Source organism: Ascaphus truei, chromosome 10, assembly GCF_040206685.1.
Source record: "Ascaphus truei isolate aAscTru1 chromosome 10, aAscTru1.hap1, whole genome shotgun sequence".
Lineage (NCBI taxonomy): Eukaryota > Metazoa > Chordata > Amphibia > Anura > Ascaphidae > Ascaphus > Ascaphus truei.
Window position 1 is genome coordinate 4,082,906 of NC_134492.1, and position 18,791 is coordinate 4,101,696.

An 18,791-nucleotide genomic window follows, 5' to 3' on the forward strand; every position below is an offset into this window, starting at 1 on the left:
TATTATTTATATACTGTATGGAAGTGGGGTCTCCAGGTGGTTTTGGGGGGGTGAAGGGAGGCACTGCCATTTGTACACTTTGGTCTTGCCACTTTACAAAAGGAAAAGTTCAACTACATTTTATAAATCGTTGTGTTCTGTGTAGAATTAAGGTCAAAAGACCAGCGCTGCTGGGAGGAAATAATGATTAAGACCAAAGCAATGCTAAATGTACATCAATCTAGTGTATTTAGACACAGAATGGTTATACGCTACAATTTCATGTTCCTGATAGTTAAGAGTTCATGCAGGCAGAAACATGTTAAACAGCTTTATTTGGGGTACTTAACTATTCCATCAAATGCACATTTTTTATTCAGAAAACACTATCAAGTGGGGACCAACGCTAATAAAATAGAACTTTACTTTAGTAAAAAATATTGCATAAATCAAAGGCACTAATATGAATATCCCGCTGCTTTGTAATGTTTGATAAACACATTCTACAAGCCAAAAGGTTAATTTCCTGCAATACATTTTCTGGACGTTATGTAAGGTTCAATTATGGCAGAGACACATGTAAAAAAGTTACCACACGTCACAGCGAGCTGGAACTTTCCCGTTTCCGTAATGGAACCGGGAGATTTGTGTTCTGTGTAACTGAAAGTGGGGCTCCATACCTATGTAGTGAGATGACCTGTAAGGCAGACTGCAGGCAATAATCTGTTACTCTGTCTGTACAAATGCTATAAACGGACATGCTACAATACACAGAGAACCCAAACAATCATGTGATCTAAAAGAACCTTTTCCTCCAAGTGTATTACAGGCATACCCCGGTTTAAGGACACTCACTTTAAGTACACTCGCGAGTAAGTACATATCGCTCAATAGGCAAACGGTAGCTCACGCATGCGCCTGTCAGCACGCCCTGAACAGCAATACCGGCTCCCTACCTGTACCGAAGCTGTGCGTAAGCAGGGAGACTATAGAGCCTGTTACACATGTGTTATTTACATCAGTTATGCATGTATATGACGATTGCAGTACAGTACATGCATTGATAAGTGGAAAAAGGTAGTGCTTCATTTTAAGTACATTTTCACTATACATACATGCTCCGGTCCCATTGCGTATGTTAATGCGGGGTATGCCTGTATAATATTTATAGATTTATTTTTTTACATTATAGGACACTTTTTTTTGAGTAGGGGGTGGCTCGTATTAGCATTACTTCCTCCATTGGTTTGTTTTAAAATAAAAAGTGCAAAGTTGGATTTGTAATTGTAACTTGTTTGGTGCAAACAGACCTATGCTGCTTACAGTAACACAGAAGTTGCATCAGAAAGTTATATCTTTTTGCTCCTAAGTGCAAAACAATGGATGAAATAAGTTGAAATAAGTTGTGAACAACGCTTAAGTGCAGCTACAACAAGCCATTGGATTTCTTCACAGCACTGAAAAGAAGCAATGTTTCTCTCTATTACACCTTTACTGATAAAAGCCTGAACCAGTGTGGGAATTTAAACATGTACTGTATTGAAATTATCCTTGAACAATCTGCACAAAATGCATCTGTTGTCAATTAAACCAATTTTAAATGTCAGGTTACAATATCTAAAAAACATTGTCTGAATACATTTAAAATAAAATTTGTATTTTAACAATTGTCAAAGACAGCAATTCCCTAGTTAACCTAGAAAGAATATTATCGCCATAAATTTAATCGGGACCCATGTGGAATCAGCCTTTTAAAAACAAGGTGGTCTTCCTGCTCACACCTGCAGTATATTATTATACACGCTGCCGCTTCCTTAATAAAACATTTCTTTACCCAGGGAGGGCCCAATAAAAACAGACCGAGTGAGCACCGTAAGTGGCGAGTCAACAGGAGTGTTCATTTTAGTTTGTCACATTTATACAAGGTTTCTATTTTATTACAAAGTTTTCCAAATCCCCAGATTTAGATTTTTAGTCTTTAGGGAAATATATGTTTTGTTTACGGGTGCGACGATTTCCATTTGTGACCGACCTCGTTATCTTTGCCTGATCAATGTAAACAAAAGCTCTGTATCTATATACTGGGGTCTAATCGCTACACACAGCGCCGCTTCCATTACTCAACGCCAAACGTAGTTAGTTATGTTAGTGAGGGATATTCCTGCCAGAAATTGAAGTGGGTGGTTTTTTTAAGCAGATCTGCGCTATAAATATGCCCCATAGAAATGGCAGGCGGGAAAGCGCTTATCCAGCTTGGCCTGCAATGGGGAGGAAGAAATAGGGCACAACACGGGTTAACATTTTCTCTCTTTAAAGCAAAATATAAGTGAATAAATGATTTGGCACAGATCGACATTTATTTTACATAAAGAAAAAAAGCTCGTCACCGACCACACAGACAGTAGAAAATAGTGGCCCTGCTTACAAACCAAAAGCTTTCAGAGAACTGTGTTAATTATGAAAACTAGTCAGTAGGAACAGATATCTGAAAACACCTCCGTGGTATAGAAACTAAAAGCTTCTAACAAAAAGTTAAGCGATCTCAAGGAGTGTTTTCCATGCAGAAGAATTGGCAGTACAGACAGGCCAGCTTTACATGGCTGGAACTCGTTTAAGACATTTAACATGGAAGGCGCTTAAATCTGTTTTATATATCAAGTTAATTGCATATAAATATTTTTTTGCTGAAGTCGGCACTTAAGGAAAGACAGTCATTTAGTTTAGGAGCTCCAGGTATGTTATTGGCACTTTGCCTTTCTGATTTCCTCTTTCCCCCATCAGCCAATCGGAATCCATTCCTGGGACGCTGTACACGGCTATTACCTAGGAAGGAATGAAATGAATAGTTAGAGAAATCCCTTTTAATGCAAAGATCGAGGTAGTTGGTGTTGCAGATATCTAGCGTCCACATTGAAAAACGAGCTCTAGTCTACTGTAGGTAAGGAGAGATACAGGCACACAGACTAAAAATGCAAAATGTATTGTGCAAACAAAGCACCGTTTCAGCTGTAATATATAGCCTGTGTCAGGCACACGGACTTAACATGCACAGTGTACGGTCCCTGTCTCTCTCCTTACCTTCATTGCTTATTTGGGGATTTTGGATTCCCTTCCTGCTACGGAGCACCGGTTGACAAGTACTGTATTTATTCTACATTTGAGTGCCTGCAGTTCCCTCCTTGCTTACTAGTCTTTACTATAACCTTACCAGCTAGATATTGTTACAGTTCATTCATTCATTGCCTAGTGCTTCCCTGGTGTCTAAAGATCCCCTATTCCCAAACTCAACGAGGTATAAAATAAGTGAAGCTCACACAGCATGCACTCCACCTACTAGAAATAAATTCATTGGGATGTAAGGCTACGGCCCCGCTCCCTCAGTCAGCGCGTCCGCACTGCATGCAGGCAGCGCGCTGAGAGGCACAGACCGCTATCTGCAGGGAGCGGGGGCTGTGGTTTGAGCGGAGGGACCCGCTACTCCCCCCCTCCCTCCACGGGCTCGGTCTCCCGGTCTGCAGGAGGGAGCTGCTGGAAGGTAAGCAGCTACCGCTCACTCCCCCACCCCACAAAACACACACACACGTGGAGGAAGCTCTCTGACAGCTCCCACCGCTGATAGGCTCATCAGCGCACCATGTGACGCGTCACCGCTCGGGATCACAATTTTCTTGCATCCCCTGGCGGCTGACGCGTCACAGCGCGTTGTGAGCCGTGCAGCGCGGGGGGACTGGGACCGGCTCAAGAAGGATACCTCTGCTGGTGAGGAACGCGCACGCGGCCGCGCGCCGCCGGACGCAGCGGGACCAAAGCCTTAGTCAGTAACTATAACTACCAAAAACAGAGATAACATATGCATTGAAATGAACCCAGCACCGAGGCCCTTCCTCTGTCCGTTCCTGTTAACATGCTTGATGAGGACGGGAAGGCAGATGATACAGGAGCGCCTAGAACAGGAGCGCCATCAGTGTGCGCACGTATATTAATGAAAGTGCCACATGCAAACACATTTACATTTTCTCCTTTTGGATAAAATGCTATAATAACTATATCCTAGGCTAGAGGTGGCCATGGCCAACTCCAGTCCTCGGGGCCATCAACAGGTCAGGTATTCAGGATATATATCCCTGCTTCAGCACAGGTGACTCAATTAACGACATGATGAAACAGTGATATAATGAAAACCTGACCTGTTGGTGGCCCTTGAGGACCGGAGTGTGCCGCTCCTGCTCTAGTATGATAACTGAATAGCTAAATCATGTATGATAATGAGCGCGGACGTATCACTCGTTACCTCTTAATAGAAATTCTTACCTCATCTGCAAGAAGTGATAACTCACTGCTGTTCGCAGCATCGTAATCATACAGAACTCGGGCCTTTCTGCTGCCATTCGATGCTTTCAATTCAGTGAAGCCTGAAGTAACCACAGAATGACTTGCAGCAGGTAATGGAGCGGACGCAGAGTTTGAAGGAAGAGAAGCACTTTGCATGGATGTTAAGGAAGACTGATTATTGTTGGATACAAACGTCGATGGAAAGCTGTTAGAAACATTAAGGGGGAGGGGAGACCAACATCAGAGGTATTAAGTTTAATGCCATTTCTCTTTTATCAGAAGCCTTTGGACAAAGGTTAACGATTATGAAGCACGGGTCTTTCCAAAACCAAGTTTAACATACCATTCACTCCCTGCAGTGTTGTTTATGGTGTACCCATGTATCCATCAATAAATGGTATTAACATTTGCTGGGATAAATATTTATTGCCTATACTACAAAAACATTGAAGTACAAAGACTTTGGTGTTTAGTTCCCAGAAGTAGGTGTACTGATTTATACTAAAGCGTTAGAAAAGGTTTGGAAACTGGAAAAAAATATATCCAATTAATAATTGAAAACGGACCATGGTTTGTTTCAATCCTCAGATTTAAGGAGACCAGTCATTTCTAAGCTTTTGGTCTATTAAGACTATAAAGAAATCTATCACTTCAGAAGATTAAAACATTTAAGAGAGCTCTTTAAAAACAGTAATTCAGTGTCAAGTAAAAGGATCTCCTCAATTTTATTTTCAAGTTGCAGATAAGGTAGAGGGGAATTTCCCAATTTCCACATGTTGCAGCCACCAAAATACGTTTAATCAAACCCAGATTCTACGCGTTTGGGGGAGGTTTGCAGAAAAGAGCAAAATAAGGATCAGACAAACCAAAGTCCCTGGCACAAAACGGACTGAAAACCAGTCCCAGTGGTAATCCAAAAACCAGTCCCAATCAAGATACTTTGTTGAAACTTACAACAGTTGCTTCAAATAGCTGGTGGTTCTGCAAGGTAAATGAAGAAACAAACCATTGCCCATTGTGCAGTATGTCATGCACAGTGGGAAAGCTGAACACTACAAATGCCTACTTACAATTAGTAGGAGAATAATATGCAATGGATTTTTGCTCTGGACCCGTCTCGGCTGGATCCTAAAATCCCAAAGGTCTCCAATCGAGTGAAGGTGATACCCACAGACAGACCGTACATAGCGTGGTACATTTTACTGTATTAACAGCGTACGGTCATAGAAAACACATACAATGTGCTGAGTCCAAGCTTATTTAAAATCATTTTATGCATTTTAATATTTTTTATATAAACTTGTATACTGACTGATATGTTTATGATGTTTTACTTTTAGGATGCAATGACTCACGGTGGGAATTGCACCGTGATTGAGGATAATTGTCCTCCAACTCCTGCGTTCCAATTGAACATAGGCGATTTTAAAATCGCTTTTGGGCTAGAAATAGCCAGACAAGACAATATGGCTCCATTACCCCTGAGGAAGTGCCAAGCCTTGGTCACGAAACGAGTAGGGTTGAGCCTAAACTGCTGAGGAGCCAGCACACCTGCAGTGACGTCATCGGTGGAGGGAGTCAAGTGGCGGCTGCGAGGAGAGGGACGCCGACCCCAGCTGCAGAACATTGAGCCCCACAACTCATGCAGCAAATGGCAATTCTTTTAAGTACACTTAAAGACCAAGCACATTGTTTGAGTTTTCTATGATCTTGCGCTGTTAATACATTTGACGGTACCACGCTATGTACGCTTTGTGTCTGTGGGTATCACCTTCACTCGATTGGAGACCTTTGGGATTTTAGGATCGAGCCGGAGACCGGTCCAGAGCAAAAATCCATTGCATATTATTCTCCTACTAATTGTAAGTAGGCATTTGTAGTGTTCAGCTTTCCCACTGTGCAAGACATACTGCACATTGGACAATTGTTTGTTTCTTCATTTATCTTGCAGAACATGCTTTGTTCATAGCATGTACCAAAACCAGGTATAATGCCACCTTGATTGTAAGCTCGTCGGGGCAGGGACTCCTTTCCTTAAATTTTACTTTTAGGTCTGTAGCACTTATTCCCAGTGTGCGTTATATTATTACGTCATGTGTATTACAGCTGTGGCGCGTTTATATATAATCAAGACACACACAATACCTAAAGATCTTGCAAGTACTGCAATTGAGCTTTTAGCACTCGCTAACCAGACATGTTGCCAGTTTTGTTGATTATCATGGCCCAGGTCCTTCTCCCACCGCTTAAATGAGTTCATATTTTTGTTGTGTGATATGGACTTTTTATAAAAAAGCACAAAAAAGCAGAATAATCACTGGTTTTCAATCTGTTATATTTTACCTGCCAAGTTGCTTCTGAAGGTCCAGCATGTACTGATAACACTGTGCAAAATATGTCATTTGGGCTTCCACAAAGTCATTCAGACAGCGGAGGTGATGTGCCTATGATGGAGCAAGAGATGCATGAATTCATACGGTGACATGGCATGTATAACGGTGTGTGCATGGTGTACATACTGCATGTCACATACATCCATGCAAAATGTAGCTATACCATGTTAAATGTTGCCTTACATTTGCAGATTATAGCTTCCCGATTATAAAACAAAATGATAGCTTAATACAGGTTGTAATACCTTCATAGCTGAAATGGGGTGCAGAGCTTTTGAAACCCCACTGGTTACAAACACTTGGGGAAGTAACCTGTGCGGATTTCAAAAACCTCTGCATACTATAATTTAATCTGTTTCCTGAAAGATATCGCTACGTACAATGAATCTACATTTCCCCAGAACCAATACAGCTACTAGAAGTTCACTCCAAATTGTGCGCATTTTCTGCTTTGTGGAAATATTGTTAACTTCCCAAGTAGAGAACAATTTTTTTTTAATACTGTTAAAGCAGCATTCATGCCTGCAGTTTTGCCCCTACTACCAGATGGGAACCGAGCTATTCTCTGCCCGGAGAAGCCTGTGGTTTCCGGATAGAATTATTGGCAGAGTTACTGGTGCTCTCGCTCCCTTGCAGGAAATCAAAATGGAATCACATCTCGCCGGTATTGCAGCCAATAGGAAGCCTCAACTCCGTCTACTAGTTTCGTATTGGATGGTCATTTAAATCCTCTGCATGAACACAGTAACACCAATAAGTCGCTCAGAAACCAGGGGTCCTCACAGTTAAGCCAAGGAGGACCACCTGGCCCATACAAAAAAATAAAAGAACAACGTACAATTCTATGGAAATGCAGCTTTCTGCACGCTCACCGAACATCACTAAACTATCAACATGTTCTTGTTCATTTAGTACAAAATACACTTCCCATCTAATACAATTACCATCCAATGGTAATGTTTATTTTAGGCTAAATACCTTTCTATTGCCTTTTATTTCTATTTCTCAGAGTACTTCTTACTTTAGGACATGTTTATTCCTATGCATCGAACGGCAGCAAATCATTGAGCAATACACATCACACTGACATTACACAGTCCCACCAAAGACAACAAGAACATTTATATTTGCACCATTAAAGCAGTCACAACTTTGTGAGCGTGAAAATGAGACTTCGAAAATACTCACATGGGTACTACTGATCCCTTCGAGCAGAAGTCTCGTAATCTCTGCCTGGCGGTCAAATTCACTTTGCGTTATTCGGAGTTCCTGTTCAGACTTTAAGAAAAATGCAGTTACAAACATGCGGCAATAAGTACCTTCCCAAAGACACGTTTTAAAAACTGCTCTAGCGTTCTACCGTCATGCGATTCGCTTCAATAGTATGTCTGTACAAAAAAAGCACTGAACAGTGTTTTCGTTCCGCCAACAATGATTTGCTGGATCAGGTGCAAAACACACACACACACACACACACACACACACACACACACACACACACACACACACACACACACACACACACACACACACACACACACACACACACACACACACACACACACACACACACACACACACACACACACACACACACACACACACACACACACACACACACACACACACACACACACACACACACACACACACACACACACACGATCTTGTACCTACATTATTTTTCCATACTGTGAACTTAGGTTACATTTTAAAGCAGCACAATTCAGCTTTTACACCATGACACTTTTGCTTGTGTTAATTGCAATCAGCATATTGCTGTGATGAATACTTCATAGACACAAAACCCACCCTGAAATTGCATGCATATATCAGGTGAATATAATGCAACATGTAGCATGGGATTCTGATTACATTGATATAAAGAAGGCAAGACATTCATAGCTTAAATCTCAGGTTACCGATTGGCACTTTCATCTAAAGTCTAGCAAAAGTAATCAATAATATGCCCAGACACAAGTCTGCTGAAGCCTAAAATTATGCAACTGTTCCAAACACTTCGGCTATTAAAGCAGCCAAAAGGTTAAATTGGTGACTTGTGTTACTGAGTTGGAACAGGAGTACAGGGGTACAGAGCCGACCCGCACTATTTTCCGTCCTAAAATAATGATCTGTTTAGGTGCCGCTCCTCCTCCTCCTCATGGAGAAGTCCACATCGCCAATGACATTGCAGCTTCTGATTGGCCACAGTACCTGCGTGAGTTGGCGGTCACATTGACTTCCCAGTGGGATAGGAAAACACTGTCTAAGAATGTAGCCAAGCAGGATAGCTACTCTGACACTGCGTCCAGCAGACTGCAGAGTCACTGATGTTGGAACAGAGGGAGTCCTATTCCATAGCTGGCCAGTTTGCAGTCAGCTCTCCGCAGGAGCACAGAACGCAATCTCCCCATGAATACACCCAAAAAGCATAGTGGTTATATCATGGGCCCCTGGAGTGCCAAACTTCATGATGTGATAGCCATGTTATGGGGCACCCAAAGGGTTAAATCAAGGGGGCCAACTCTAGTCCTCTATGGCTACCAACAGGTTAGGTTGTCAGGATATCCCTGCTTCAGCACAGGTGACTCATTCGACTGCCTCACCTGTGCTGAAGCAGGGATCTCCAGAAAACCTGGACCTGTTTGAGCCCTTGACTGGAGCTGGCCACCCCAGGGTTAAAAAGAATGACATTTTCCTTTCTTGCAATAGAATCTGTCACGCAGAAAGCCCATACAAGTGAATGAAAAATGTATTTGGCAAAAGCAAGCATGTCACCTGCAGCGGTTTACACAAATGATTGCTAAACCCTTAAATGCTTCCCTCGCCCTTAATTTCTAGTAACAGAGTTGCACTAAATGCCTGAAACAGGTCCATAAATAAATACCCTTTTATATGGGAATGAAGCCGATTTGAGGGGGGGGGGGGGGGGGTCACATTTGTCAGGCAATATGTTAGTCTGTGACCTGCCTAATAAGCTTGTGAACTACATCAAACCATCTCTAAAGTCTAAATGCTGCTTTTATTTCTCACTATAGACAATTCACTGAGCAGGTGACGGCGGTGGAACCAGGGAACACCCATATAGGCAGACAACCGGTGCCTGCCAGCACTCTGTTTATGCACCGATTAGCACAAACAGGTCTTTGAGAAGATTATCTCACAAGATTATTCCATTTATAACAAGCTCGATTTTATTGAAACCACTAAACATAGCTGGCACGGAGGCCAGTTACTCTAGTCACAAGAGATACAATTAGTACAAAAGCTTTTGTACTAATTGTAAGTGCAATCAGTGAAGAGACGACATAGGTCATCAAAATGATGAGCTGCAAGAAATGGATGTGAATGCGTTCTTTCATGGTAAGCGGCATAGCAATCTTATGTTGAATTATGTGTTATGTTGTTAGATCACCAATTCATCAGCAATAGTAAATTCCAATATTTTTTGGTAAAAGGCATATTAAAAACAGAACGGATCTGTACAAAACAATTAAAAAAATAAAATAAATAAGTCACGCAAAATCTTACGTTCTAAATGCATTACCGAGCATCGGAAACCAGGTCACATCGATTATTTTGTCTATAGTGCATAAGATATGAATCTCCATTATACCCAATTGATCCAACATTAATGAGCAAACCGTTTCATTTTACAAATTCAATGTATTAAACTTAAACAGCAGAATGTGCCAATACCAATCCATTGCACCCTATTTGGAACTTACGGTGTTAAACACCTTATGTTACCTCCTCCTCCCTAATAGCGCTCCTAAGGCATTAACAAATACCGTGTGTTACCAACACATGGGGTGCGATTACTATTTTCCAGGAGGTATTTGGCTCCTCCGCTCATGTTTGGGCTTCCTGCTGGCTACAGTTAGCCAAGAGGTATAAAAACACACTTCTATGTGGTTCGAGGTGGTAAGTATGTGTGTCCAATATTAACAAGGGAAGTGTATATAGATCCTTACTTTTCACTAGTAACTTATGTACTTACATTTTTCTATTTTGCCAAGGGAACGTTATTTTGCATTCGTTTTACATTACACTATGAAGTAGATTGCAGCATTTGTAATGTCATCTATTAACCCTTTGGACACGGTCACATGTTCCCCTGTGCTCAGGCCACACGATAATTAGAAATATGTAACCACATTACTTTAGATTTTATTTTTAAGCAAAAAAGTCTTGGTGTCATTCAGCTAAGTCGAATATACCGCTCGCTGGGGCCATATCATCCGAAAGCCCCCATGGTTTTTGCATTTGTCTTCCTAAAATGTATGGTCAATTTCTCCTAGATATTTAAAAAAAATCAGACAGTTACCAATAGATTGTTCTATTGGCAGGCTTGAGCTCACCAAATTCTGTTTTAGCAATCCAGTCACCTTGTGTTCCAGGCCCTTTTTGGAAAGGAAGGTGTTAACGGGTGTTGTAAACAGACTTGTGTTCACTGCACTGATCATTTCATCATTTCACTCTTCACTCTTCACTCCTTTATATGGTTACCTTAAGGCTACGTCCCCGCTAGCGCTGAGTAGGCGGCGCGGACTTACATATATAGATATATGCACGTCCCTGCCCACGCAGGGGCGCAGCTCTCATGCGCAGGCACACACGCTCACCCGCAATCGGCGCTTACCAAAAGAAAAAATATATATATTCCTTCCCCGAGCGCTCAGCTGGCCCGCAATGCCGCCCCTCCCCGCACTTGCGTAAATCGGAGGACACCCGGCGCTCATGCTTAGAGCGCTCTCCAAGCATGAGCGCGCTCAGCACCAGCAGGGACTTGGCCTAAGGCTAATGAACACGTTTAAAACAAGCCTAATATGACCCATGCACCTTTTCATTATAGAATAAGAAAGCATTCTTACATTTATACTCACATACATACTCACTTTTGTGACTTCTTCAGTCCACATCTGATTAGCATTAAATAAAGTATAGACAATAAAATATAGCATAACAGGCAAAATGTAGTCAAGTATATGGATTTCTACCCTACAGCAACTTGTCCCCGACACCACTTTCCTGGCTGCTATATTTCCAAAACATTGTAACAATATACACCACATGGAAGTGGCAGCGGGGGGCATGGACCAAGCAAAAAGGGTGCTCAAACACGTCAAAAGTGTGTAAGTGTGTGCGTTTTCCCCAGCACAGTTGTAACTGAGCAAGTAATCACCATGGGATCCATGAACAGTCCCTTACAATTACAGCACCACCACTTATACCTATTCCACAATTTCACTCTCGTCTGTAGTGATGTGGGAACAGTTACTTTGTGATGCTGGTTTACTTCAGTGAAAGATCAAGCTCACTGTATAAATTGTGTTATCACAAGCTGCGTTATTTGTGTACAAATGGCCCATCACCCCAACTATAATATTCTGACCTAATGCATAGTTGAAAACAGGGAGTAACACGCTATAGAATATATATATATGAATAAATTAACTATATTGTGCATATACAATCTGTATTTCACGTGTGATAATGAAGTGACACGTACATGCTGCTGCACTGTAACAGGTGTAGTGGAAGCCGTTGTAGGTAGCAGTCAGAGGGTGATGTTTAGCACAATACCCCTTCAACAGTTTGAAGCAGTAGTGCAATCAAAGTAGAGGTAACTTCAGGTAAAACGTATGGGAATCATTTGATGGCCATCACAACTGATCTGTTGGCACATACTTGGATGAAATATTCATCCGTTTCCCCAGCTCCCTCTGGAGCACCATACATGCCCCACTTCTCTCCAAACCAAGGGCACTGCTGTCAGTAAGAAGTGCAATGCAAGTGACAGCAAATGATCTGAGTGCAGCAAGGAATGGATTCCAGCAGCTTTAATCTAAAGGAAACCATGCAGATCCTATTAGGACAGATAAGGGATCAGTTTACATCATGCTGTGGTTGGGGAGGTGAATAAAAGCAGTGAGTTATATTTAGGAAGATGGCAGGAACACAGGGAGGTCCTGCAAAGCAAAGGCAACCGCCAAGCACTGAAATAATTACATCACCAACAAGCCACTGTATCATGTCCTACATACAGATTCTATGATATATGCATCTAATGACAGATATATGCATTCTCTTGCAGTGTAGCATGAAAAACTAGTCAATTAATAATGGTTTTTTCGTGTATAGCGCTGCTAGTTTTACGTAGCGCTTTAAAAAGACATTTTGCAGGCACAGGTTCCTGCCCAGTGGAGCTTACAATCTGTTTTTGGTGCCCGAGGCACAGGGAAAAAAAGTGACTTGCTCAAGGTCACAAGGAGCCGACACTTGGAACTGAACCAGGTTCCCCTGCTTCAAACTCAGTGCCAGAGTCAGTGTCGTTACTCACTGGGCCGCTCCTTAATAAGGAACATACTTATTGGTATGAGGGCTACACAGTTTAATAAAGTAGAATTGCAACAGGCCCGTGCCAGTAATGAAACAAGCCTGTAAATAGTTGTACACATGTTCGGTAAGTTCTCTAGTTGTAGCGGAGAATGACAAAGGGTTAATATCACAATGCAAGAGAAAGCACCTTAGATAAAATGAACAAATCACAACGCAGCCAACACACCTTCAGCCATTTTACATGCAGCCCGCGGAGCATGTGAGACACATTTACCATAACGCTGCTCTCTCCTTCAGGCCGAGATGCGTTTAGTTGCTTAAATGCACAAAGACAAAAATTATTTGTGAACAATCACATGAAACCGTCACTGCACCTCGTACAGTACGCGTCATTTATTCATTTTCTGTTTATTTATTTTATGATACCGTTTTGAAGCAGGGGGTCTCCCGATCTGAACCCCGTTAATTTCAGCTCTGGGGACCCTCTGCTTTCAGAGAAATTTGCCTCCGAAGGGGGTGCCAGCATCTCCTGCAGTTTAAAGCCCCATGTCACATGGGCCAATAGGAAGCCTCACTGGGTGACTTCACAGCTTCCTATTGGCCAGCAGAATTTAGAAGCCTGAAAAGCAGCCATATAGGGAGCCCTAGAGTGGCTATCGGCACCCACTATGGAGCAAGTACCTCCGAAAGCAGGGGGTCCCTGAAACGGAAATGAATGGAGTTCAGCTCCGGAGACCCCCTGCTTTTATCTTGTAAAGAAAAACAGCTTGGATTGCCTCTTTCAGGGACAACGCAGGGCAACAAGTCCTTGTCCCCTTAAAGCAGCAATCCCTCATAGATAGATCTATCCATCTATCAAATGGAAATATTACTGTATGCTCATCTGCATGTCTTAGACAGGTCTGCAACCCCGCCTTTCACCTTTATCACACAGCACACAGCACTTCCACTGCAGCAAGGGATATAGATAGAGAGAGATACGTCGATAGAGAGAGAGATACATCGATAGAGAGAGATATATCGATAGAGAGATAGGAGATAGATATATACACACATATACACACACATACATACTTCTCATAACGTTAGTAACTTGCACCTTTAAAAAAAAAAAAAAAAAAAAAAAAAACAAGTGTGATGTAAATCATGATCGCCTTAATCTCTAGTGTCACAGGTTCCCATACCCCGCGACCTCCCGGACATGATATATTTGAAATACTTGTAAGGCAAGTATATATACTTACAGGCATACCCCGCATTAACGTACGCAATGGGACCGGAGCATGTATGTAAAGCGAAAATGTACTTAAAGTGAAGCACTAACTTTTCCCACTTATCGATGCATGTACGGTACTGCAACCATCATATACGTGCATAACTGATGTAAATAACGCATGTGTAACAGGCTCTATAGTCTCCCCGCTTGCCCACAGCTTCGGTACATGTAGGGAGCCGGTATTGCTGTTCAGGACGTGATGACAGGCGCATGCGCGAGCTGCCGTTTGCCTATAGGGCGATATGTACTTACTCGCGAGTGTACTTAAAGTGAGTGTACTTAAAGTGGGGTATGCCTGTATATAGGCACTTATATAGTGCCGGCGACGTCAGGCTACGGTCGCTGGAAAAATGACATTGAGATGACTTCCAGCGATCACTCCGTCGCGCTTACTATAAGCGCACGCGACGGCGGCAATGCATTTGTTTTGACGTGGCGTTGCTGTCACTATAAGCGCAACTTAAAGAGCAGGAAGAGCTCTTCAAGTGAAAGAAAATACTAAATAAGGCGATGAGCAGCTTTAATTCCTGGACCTCCTGCACGGTGTATACATTCAGTTCTCAATATAGAAGAAAGATTTTCATGACATCACTTATCCCATTAAACGGTTTTAATGGCATGCTTTATTTTTATAGCTCAATTTAATGGGATAGTCTCAATCTAGCATCATAAAAAAGAAGGTTCTTCTCACCGATTATAACAACGGTGTCACACACACGCGTTTCACATTTAGCTTAGCATTTAGACCGGCATCCTTCATCATTCTACAAGTAAATGAGAATACGCAAACAAATAAATGCAAGTCAAATTGAGACTTTAAAGAAAGTTATGCAGCTGGAGTTCGCAGCATGTGGGAGCGCCCTGGGGACGCGTTTCAGCCAGATCAGGTTTTGGTGGTATGTTGTAAAGGAATTTAGTGAGAACACGAGCGTTTGTATGGTGTGAAACATGCCTAAAAGCAGCCCAACATACGCAAACTTAAATCAAAGTCATGTAATCAGTGTGAATACTTGAATGTTCTGTTACTATATCAACTTTAAATTAACTTTTCAAAAAAGGAGCAATCCCTGCAAAACAGAGATATAGATATATCTCATACCTGAACCTCAGAGCACATCAGTGGTCCCCAACATCCAGGCATCCCCGCTTCCCATGAGCAATACGGTCGCGTGATGCTTGGGAAAAATCGGGGAAACAAAAATGGCCATTGGGATCATGGCTCGCTACGGCAGCCAACCAAAACGCCGCGATATTAGGAATTTCTATGGGTGACCCCAGCGACTAGTTTTATAGCCCAGCAATATATATTTCTAGGTGTGTGCGCGTCAAAAATAAACCCTATAAATATCACTGGCGATCCACTCAAAGTTCAAGTGTAAAAATAACAAATAAAACATTCTTAGATGGGATTGCGGCTTTCAAACAACCATTTGCATGGAGACCTGCACATGCACTGTGCAGAGATGAATGCAATACATCTCAAATCATTTGGATCCGACAATCAATCCCCCTCCCAACCAAAACAAACAGGGAGGGGAAGCAGCAGAACATCCCCTTTTAAATAAACTACCGCTGTTTGTTCAAATTCACCTAAACCTCACCGAAAACCATCTTTAACTAAACGTGCTCTAAACGTGCTCTCTAGTGCTCTGTGGAAACCTTCCTTACCATTTCCCCACACTACCCAAGGCCCCTCATTAGGACTCAGAATAGGCTTTTTTCACAACTGAAAGCCCAGTCTGAACACTGTAATCCAGGACGTTCCATTTGTTTGCCACAAAAGAAGTAAATGTCAGGTCAGCTCTTCTGTATACTTAACCACAGAGATGAGTGACATTTTTTCCACTCATTTGTCAAACCATTTTACTTACTGCGCCTCTGGCTTCTGTAACTCGGGCTTTCTTCACTCGCGTCTTTGCTGCATCCAAATCCAGCCTTTTATTCTGCAAAAGTTTCCGTTCTTTCTGAGAGGTAAGAGAAGGAACACGTAAGGTCCCTGTCTTTTCTAGGACTACAGATCAAAAAGCAAAAGGAGTAATAAGCATAAGTACTGCATGAACAATACCAAATAGTTGCATTCATCCTGAACCCCTTCAGTCTACATCTGTATCGATCCAAAAGTCGCACACCTGAAAGGGTTCCCCAAGAGCTGCTCTCCTCTGCACAGAATCAGCATGCTAAGGGTTAATATCTGTTTGCTTACTGCTGTGTTTTGTGAACCCCACCCACTGGAACGTTAATGAGCCAGGAGGACAAAAGGACCACAGCTGCATTCATCCTGAACCCCTTCAGTCTACATGTGTCGCACTAAAGGGTGGACAGCCGAAGGGCAGCCAAAGGGTGCGAGCCGTTTGGAAATGTTAAAGCTGCGCTATTGCAAGCTGAAACGCACTAACCCTCGCATCCCCTGAACCCAATTTTTCTATTTACCTGGCCTTATAGATTGCGAGCTCCTTGAGGCAGTGCCTCTAATTACCACATTGCAGGCCTATCCTACCTATTCTAAATCAATTTTAATATTTTCTGAAATGTTACATATGCCCATAATTATCTGTCTTTAAATGTAATGTATAACCTCTGTTCATTTAACATAACCCTGTATCATAACTTTGTGCCCGGGACACACTTGAAAACGAGAGGTAACTCAATTACTTCCAGGAAAACATTTTATAAATAAAATAAATGTCAAAAGTACAAATCACAACCTTTCAAATGTGGAAGTTGGCAAGTTCGTCTTATTGAAATATTTAACAGCAGGCACTACTGGGATATCGTATCACCACACCACTGGCATAAAAGCTATTCGTTTCGATAATGGTCAGCAAATTCTAGTCTTATTTAATGGATATTACAATCTGAATTTGCTTGAGAAAAAGGAGGTAAATTAAATGACAAGGCAGCACGGCAGATTGGTATAGACACCTTCAGGACCGAACATTTCATCTATACAAAGATGAAACAATCAATCCAGTAGTGTGCATCTTTTGAGGGGCTGTAAGGGTGCCCCTATAGTGCGGGTAACGCCGCGTCAAAACAAATGCATTGCCGCCGTCGCGTGCGCCTATAGTAAGCGCGAACGCTTGGTCCCGATCGCTGGAAGTCATCTCAATTTGATTTTTCCAGCAACCGCAGCCTGACGTCGCGTCGCCGTCACAATAAGCGTAGCCCAAGTAAGGCTAAATTTGGAGAATTAGAAAGAGCATTATTACAGTGTTGTCTGCTCACAGCAAGAATGGCCAAATGTTACTTCCCTTTATCATTGATCAGCACACTCTCCCAAAGCAATCTTAAAACCTCTCAATTATTCACCCACAATATCCTGTAAGATGGTGCTGCTAGCGTGGAAGCACGAGTACACTGCCCTTTGGAAAATATCTTAGAGGCATTAAATGGAGGTGCATTATGTTTTTAATGGATGATACCGAGGCAAGAACCCCAACACATTACTTAGATTTGTTAACTCTTCAGCAGAGGAATTCTATTCTCATTCTTTGTATGATGGGAGCTTGTGTTTCCGTGTTGCAGGGTCATTCTTTGTATGATGGGAGCCTGTGTTTCCGTGTTGCAGGGTCATTCTTCGTATGATGGGAGCCTGTGTTTCCGTGTTGCAGGGTCATTCTTTGTATGATGGGAGCCTGTGTTTCCGTGTTGCAGGGTCATTCTTTGTATGATGGGAGCCTATGTTTCCGTGTTGCAGGGTCATTCTTTGTATGATGGGAGCCTGTGTTTCCGTGTTGCAGGGTCATTCTTTGTATGATGGGAGCCTGTGTTTCCGTGTTGCAGGGTCATTCTTTGTATGATGAGACCCTGTGTTTCCGTCTTGCAGGGTCATTCATGGCATACGAATGTCTAATTTTAATTTCATAAAGTCCGTAAAGAACGGTAATCAGGGTGACAAAGGCTTCACCACACATGCCAAAAATACTATATTTTCTGACACTGAAAAATTTCATATTAATTATTACATCTTAGGAGCCAGATAGTGGGGGGAGGAAAAAAAAGAAATCTAAAAAGTTCATAATGCAATAGTAGGACAATAAAGTTAGCCAATTTCAATACTAGGGATTGCCTCTTTAAAACATGATATATCGAAGTAGCAGGAAAAAAAGTTTTGCTAAAATCAATGTAATTAACTTACTTGGAAAGATTTTATTTCCCCTAAAATAAGTTGATTTTATTTACTTCATGTTAAAAAAAAAAAAAAAACAAGTCGAGATTTGCTTTATTAAAATGTTTTGCTAATCAGTGTCCCCTCCCTTAATCTCAAAAATAAATTATGCTCCCATCAATAGCGAAACTGTGTAAAGAAACGGTTTCAAATGTCAGCAACAATTTTGCACATCTCCACTAGATACAAAAAAAAAGTTAACGATTATTTTAAACTAATGACATTTTGTATCAATCTACATTCATCCTACAGAAAATGCTATTGAACACTGCATTTGTTCACTTTGTCCTTTAAAGCAGAA

General features: G+C 41.9%; 1 protein-coding gene across 4 annotated transcripts in view; it reads right to left on the reverse strand.

The window, feature by feature from the left end:
* Positions 1-297: 297 nt before the first annotated feature.
* Positions 298-18,791, reverse strand: part of SH3GLB1 (SH3 domain containing GRB2 like, endophilin B1) — a 39,634-nt gene continuing 21,140 nt past the window's right edge. Inside the window, exons 5-11 of one of the 4 annotated variants that reach the window (XM_075615612.1) lie at positions 16,194-16,286; positions 13,321-13,362; positions 11,603-11,626; positions 7,893-7,982; positions 6,655-6,755; positions 4,291-4,516; positions 298-2,802 (exon numbers count right to left, since the gene is read on the reverse strand). In XM_075615612.1, the coding sequence (XP_075471727.1) occupies positions 2,695-2,802; positions 4,291-4,516; positions 6,655-6,755; positions 7,893-7,982; positions 11,603-11,626; positions 13,321-13,362; positions 16,194-16,286 (684 nt within the window). In that variant the 3' untranslated portion in view covers positions 298-2,694. Of the gene's footprint in view, positions 2,803-4,290; positions 4,517-6,654; positions 6,756-7,892; positions 7,983-11,602; positions 11,627-13,272; positions 13,363-16,193; positions 16,287-18,791 lie in introns of all 4 variants that reach the window. The other 3 variants (XM_075615610.1, XM_075615611.1, XM_075615614.1) reach the window with 3 other exon arrangements.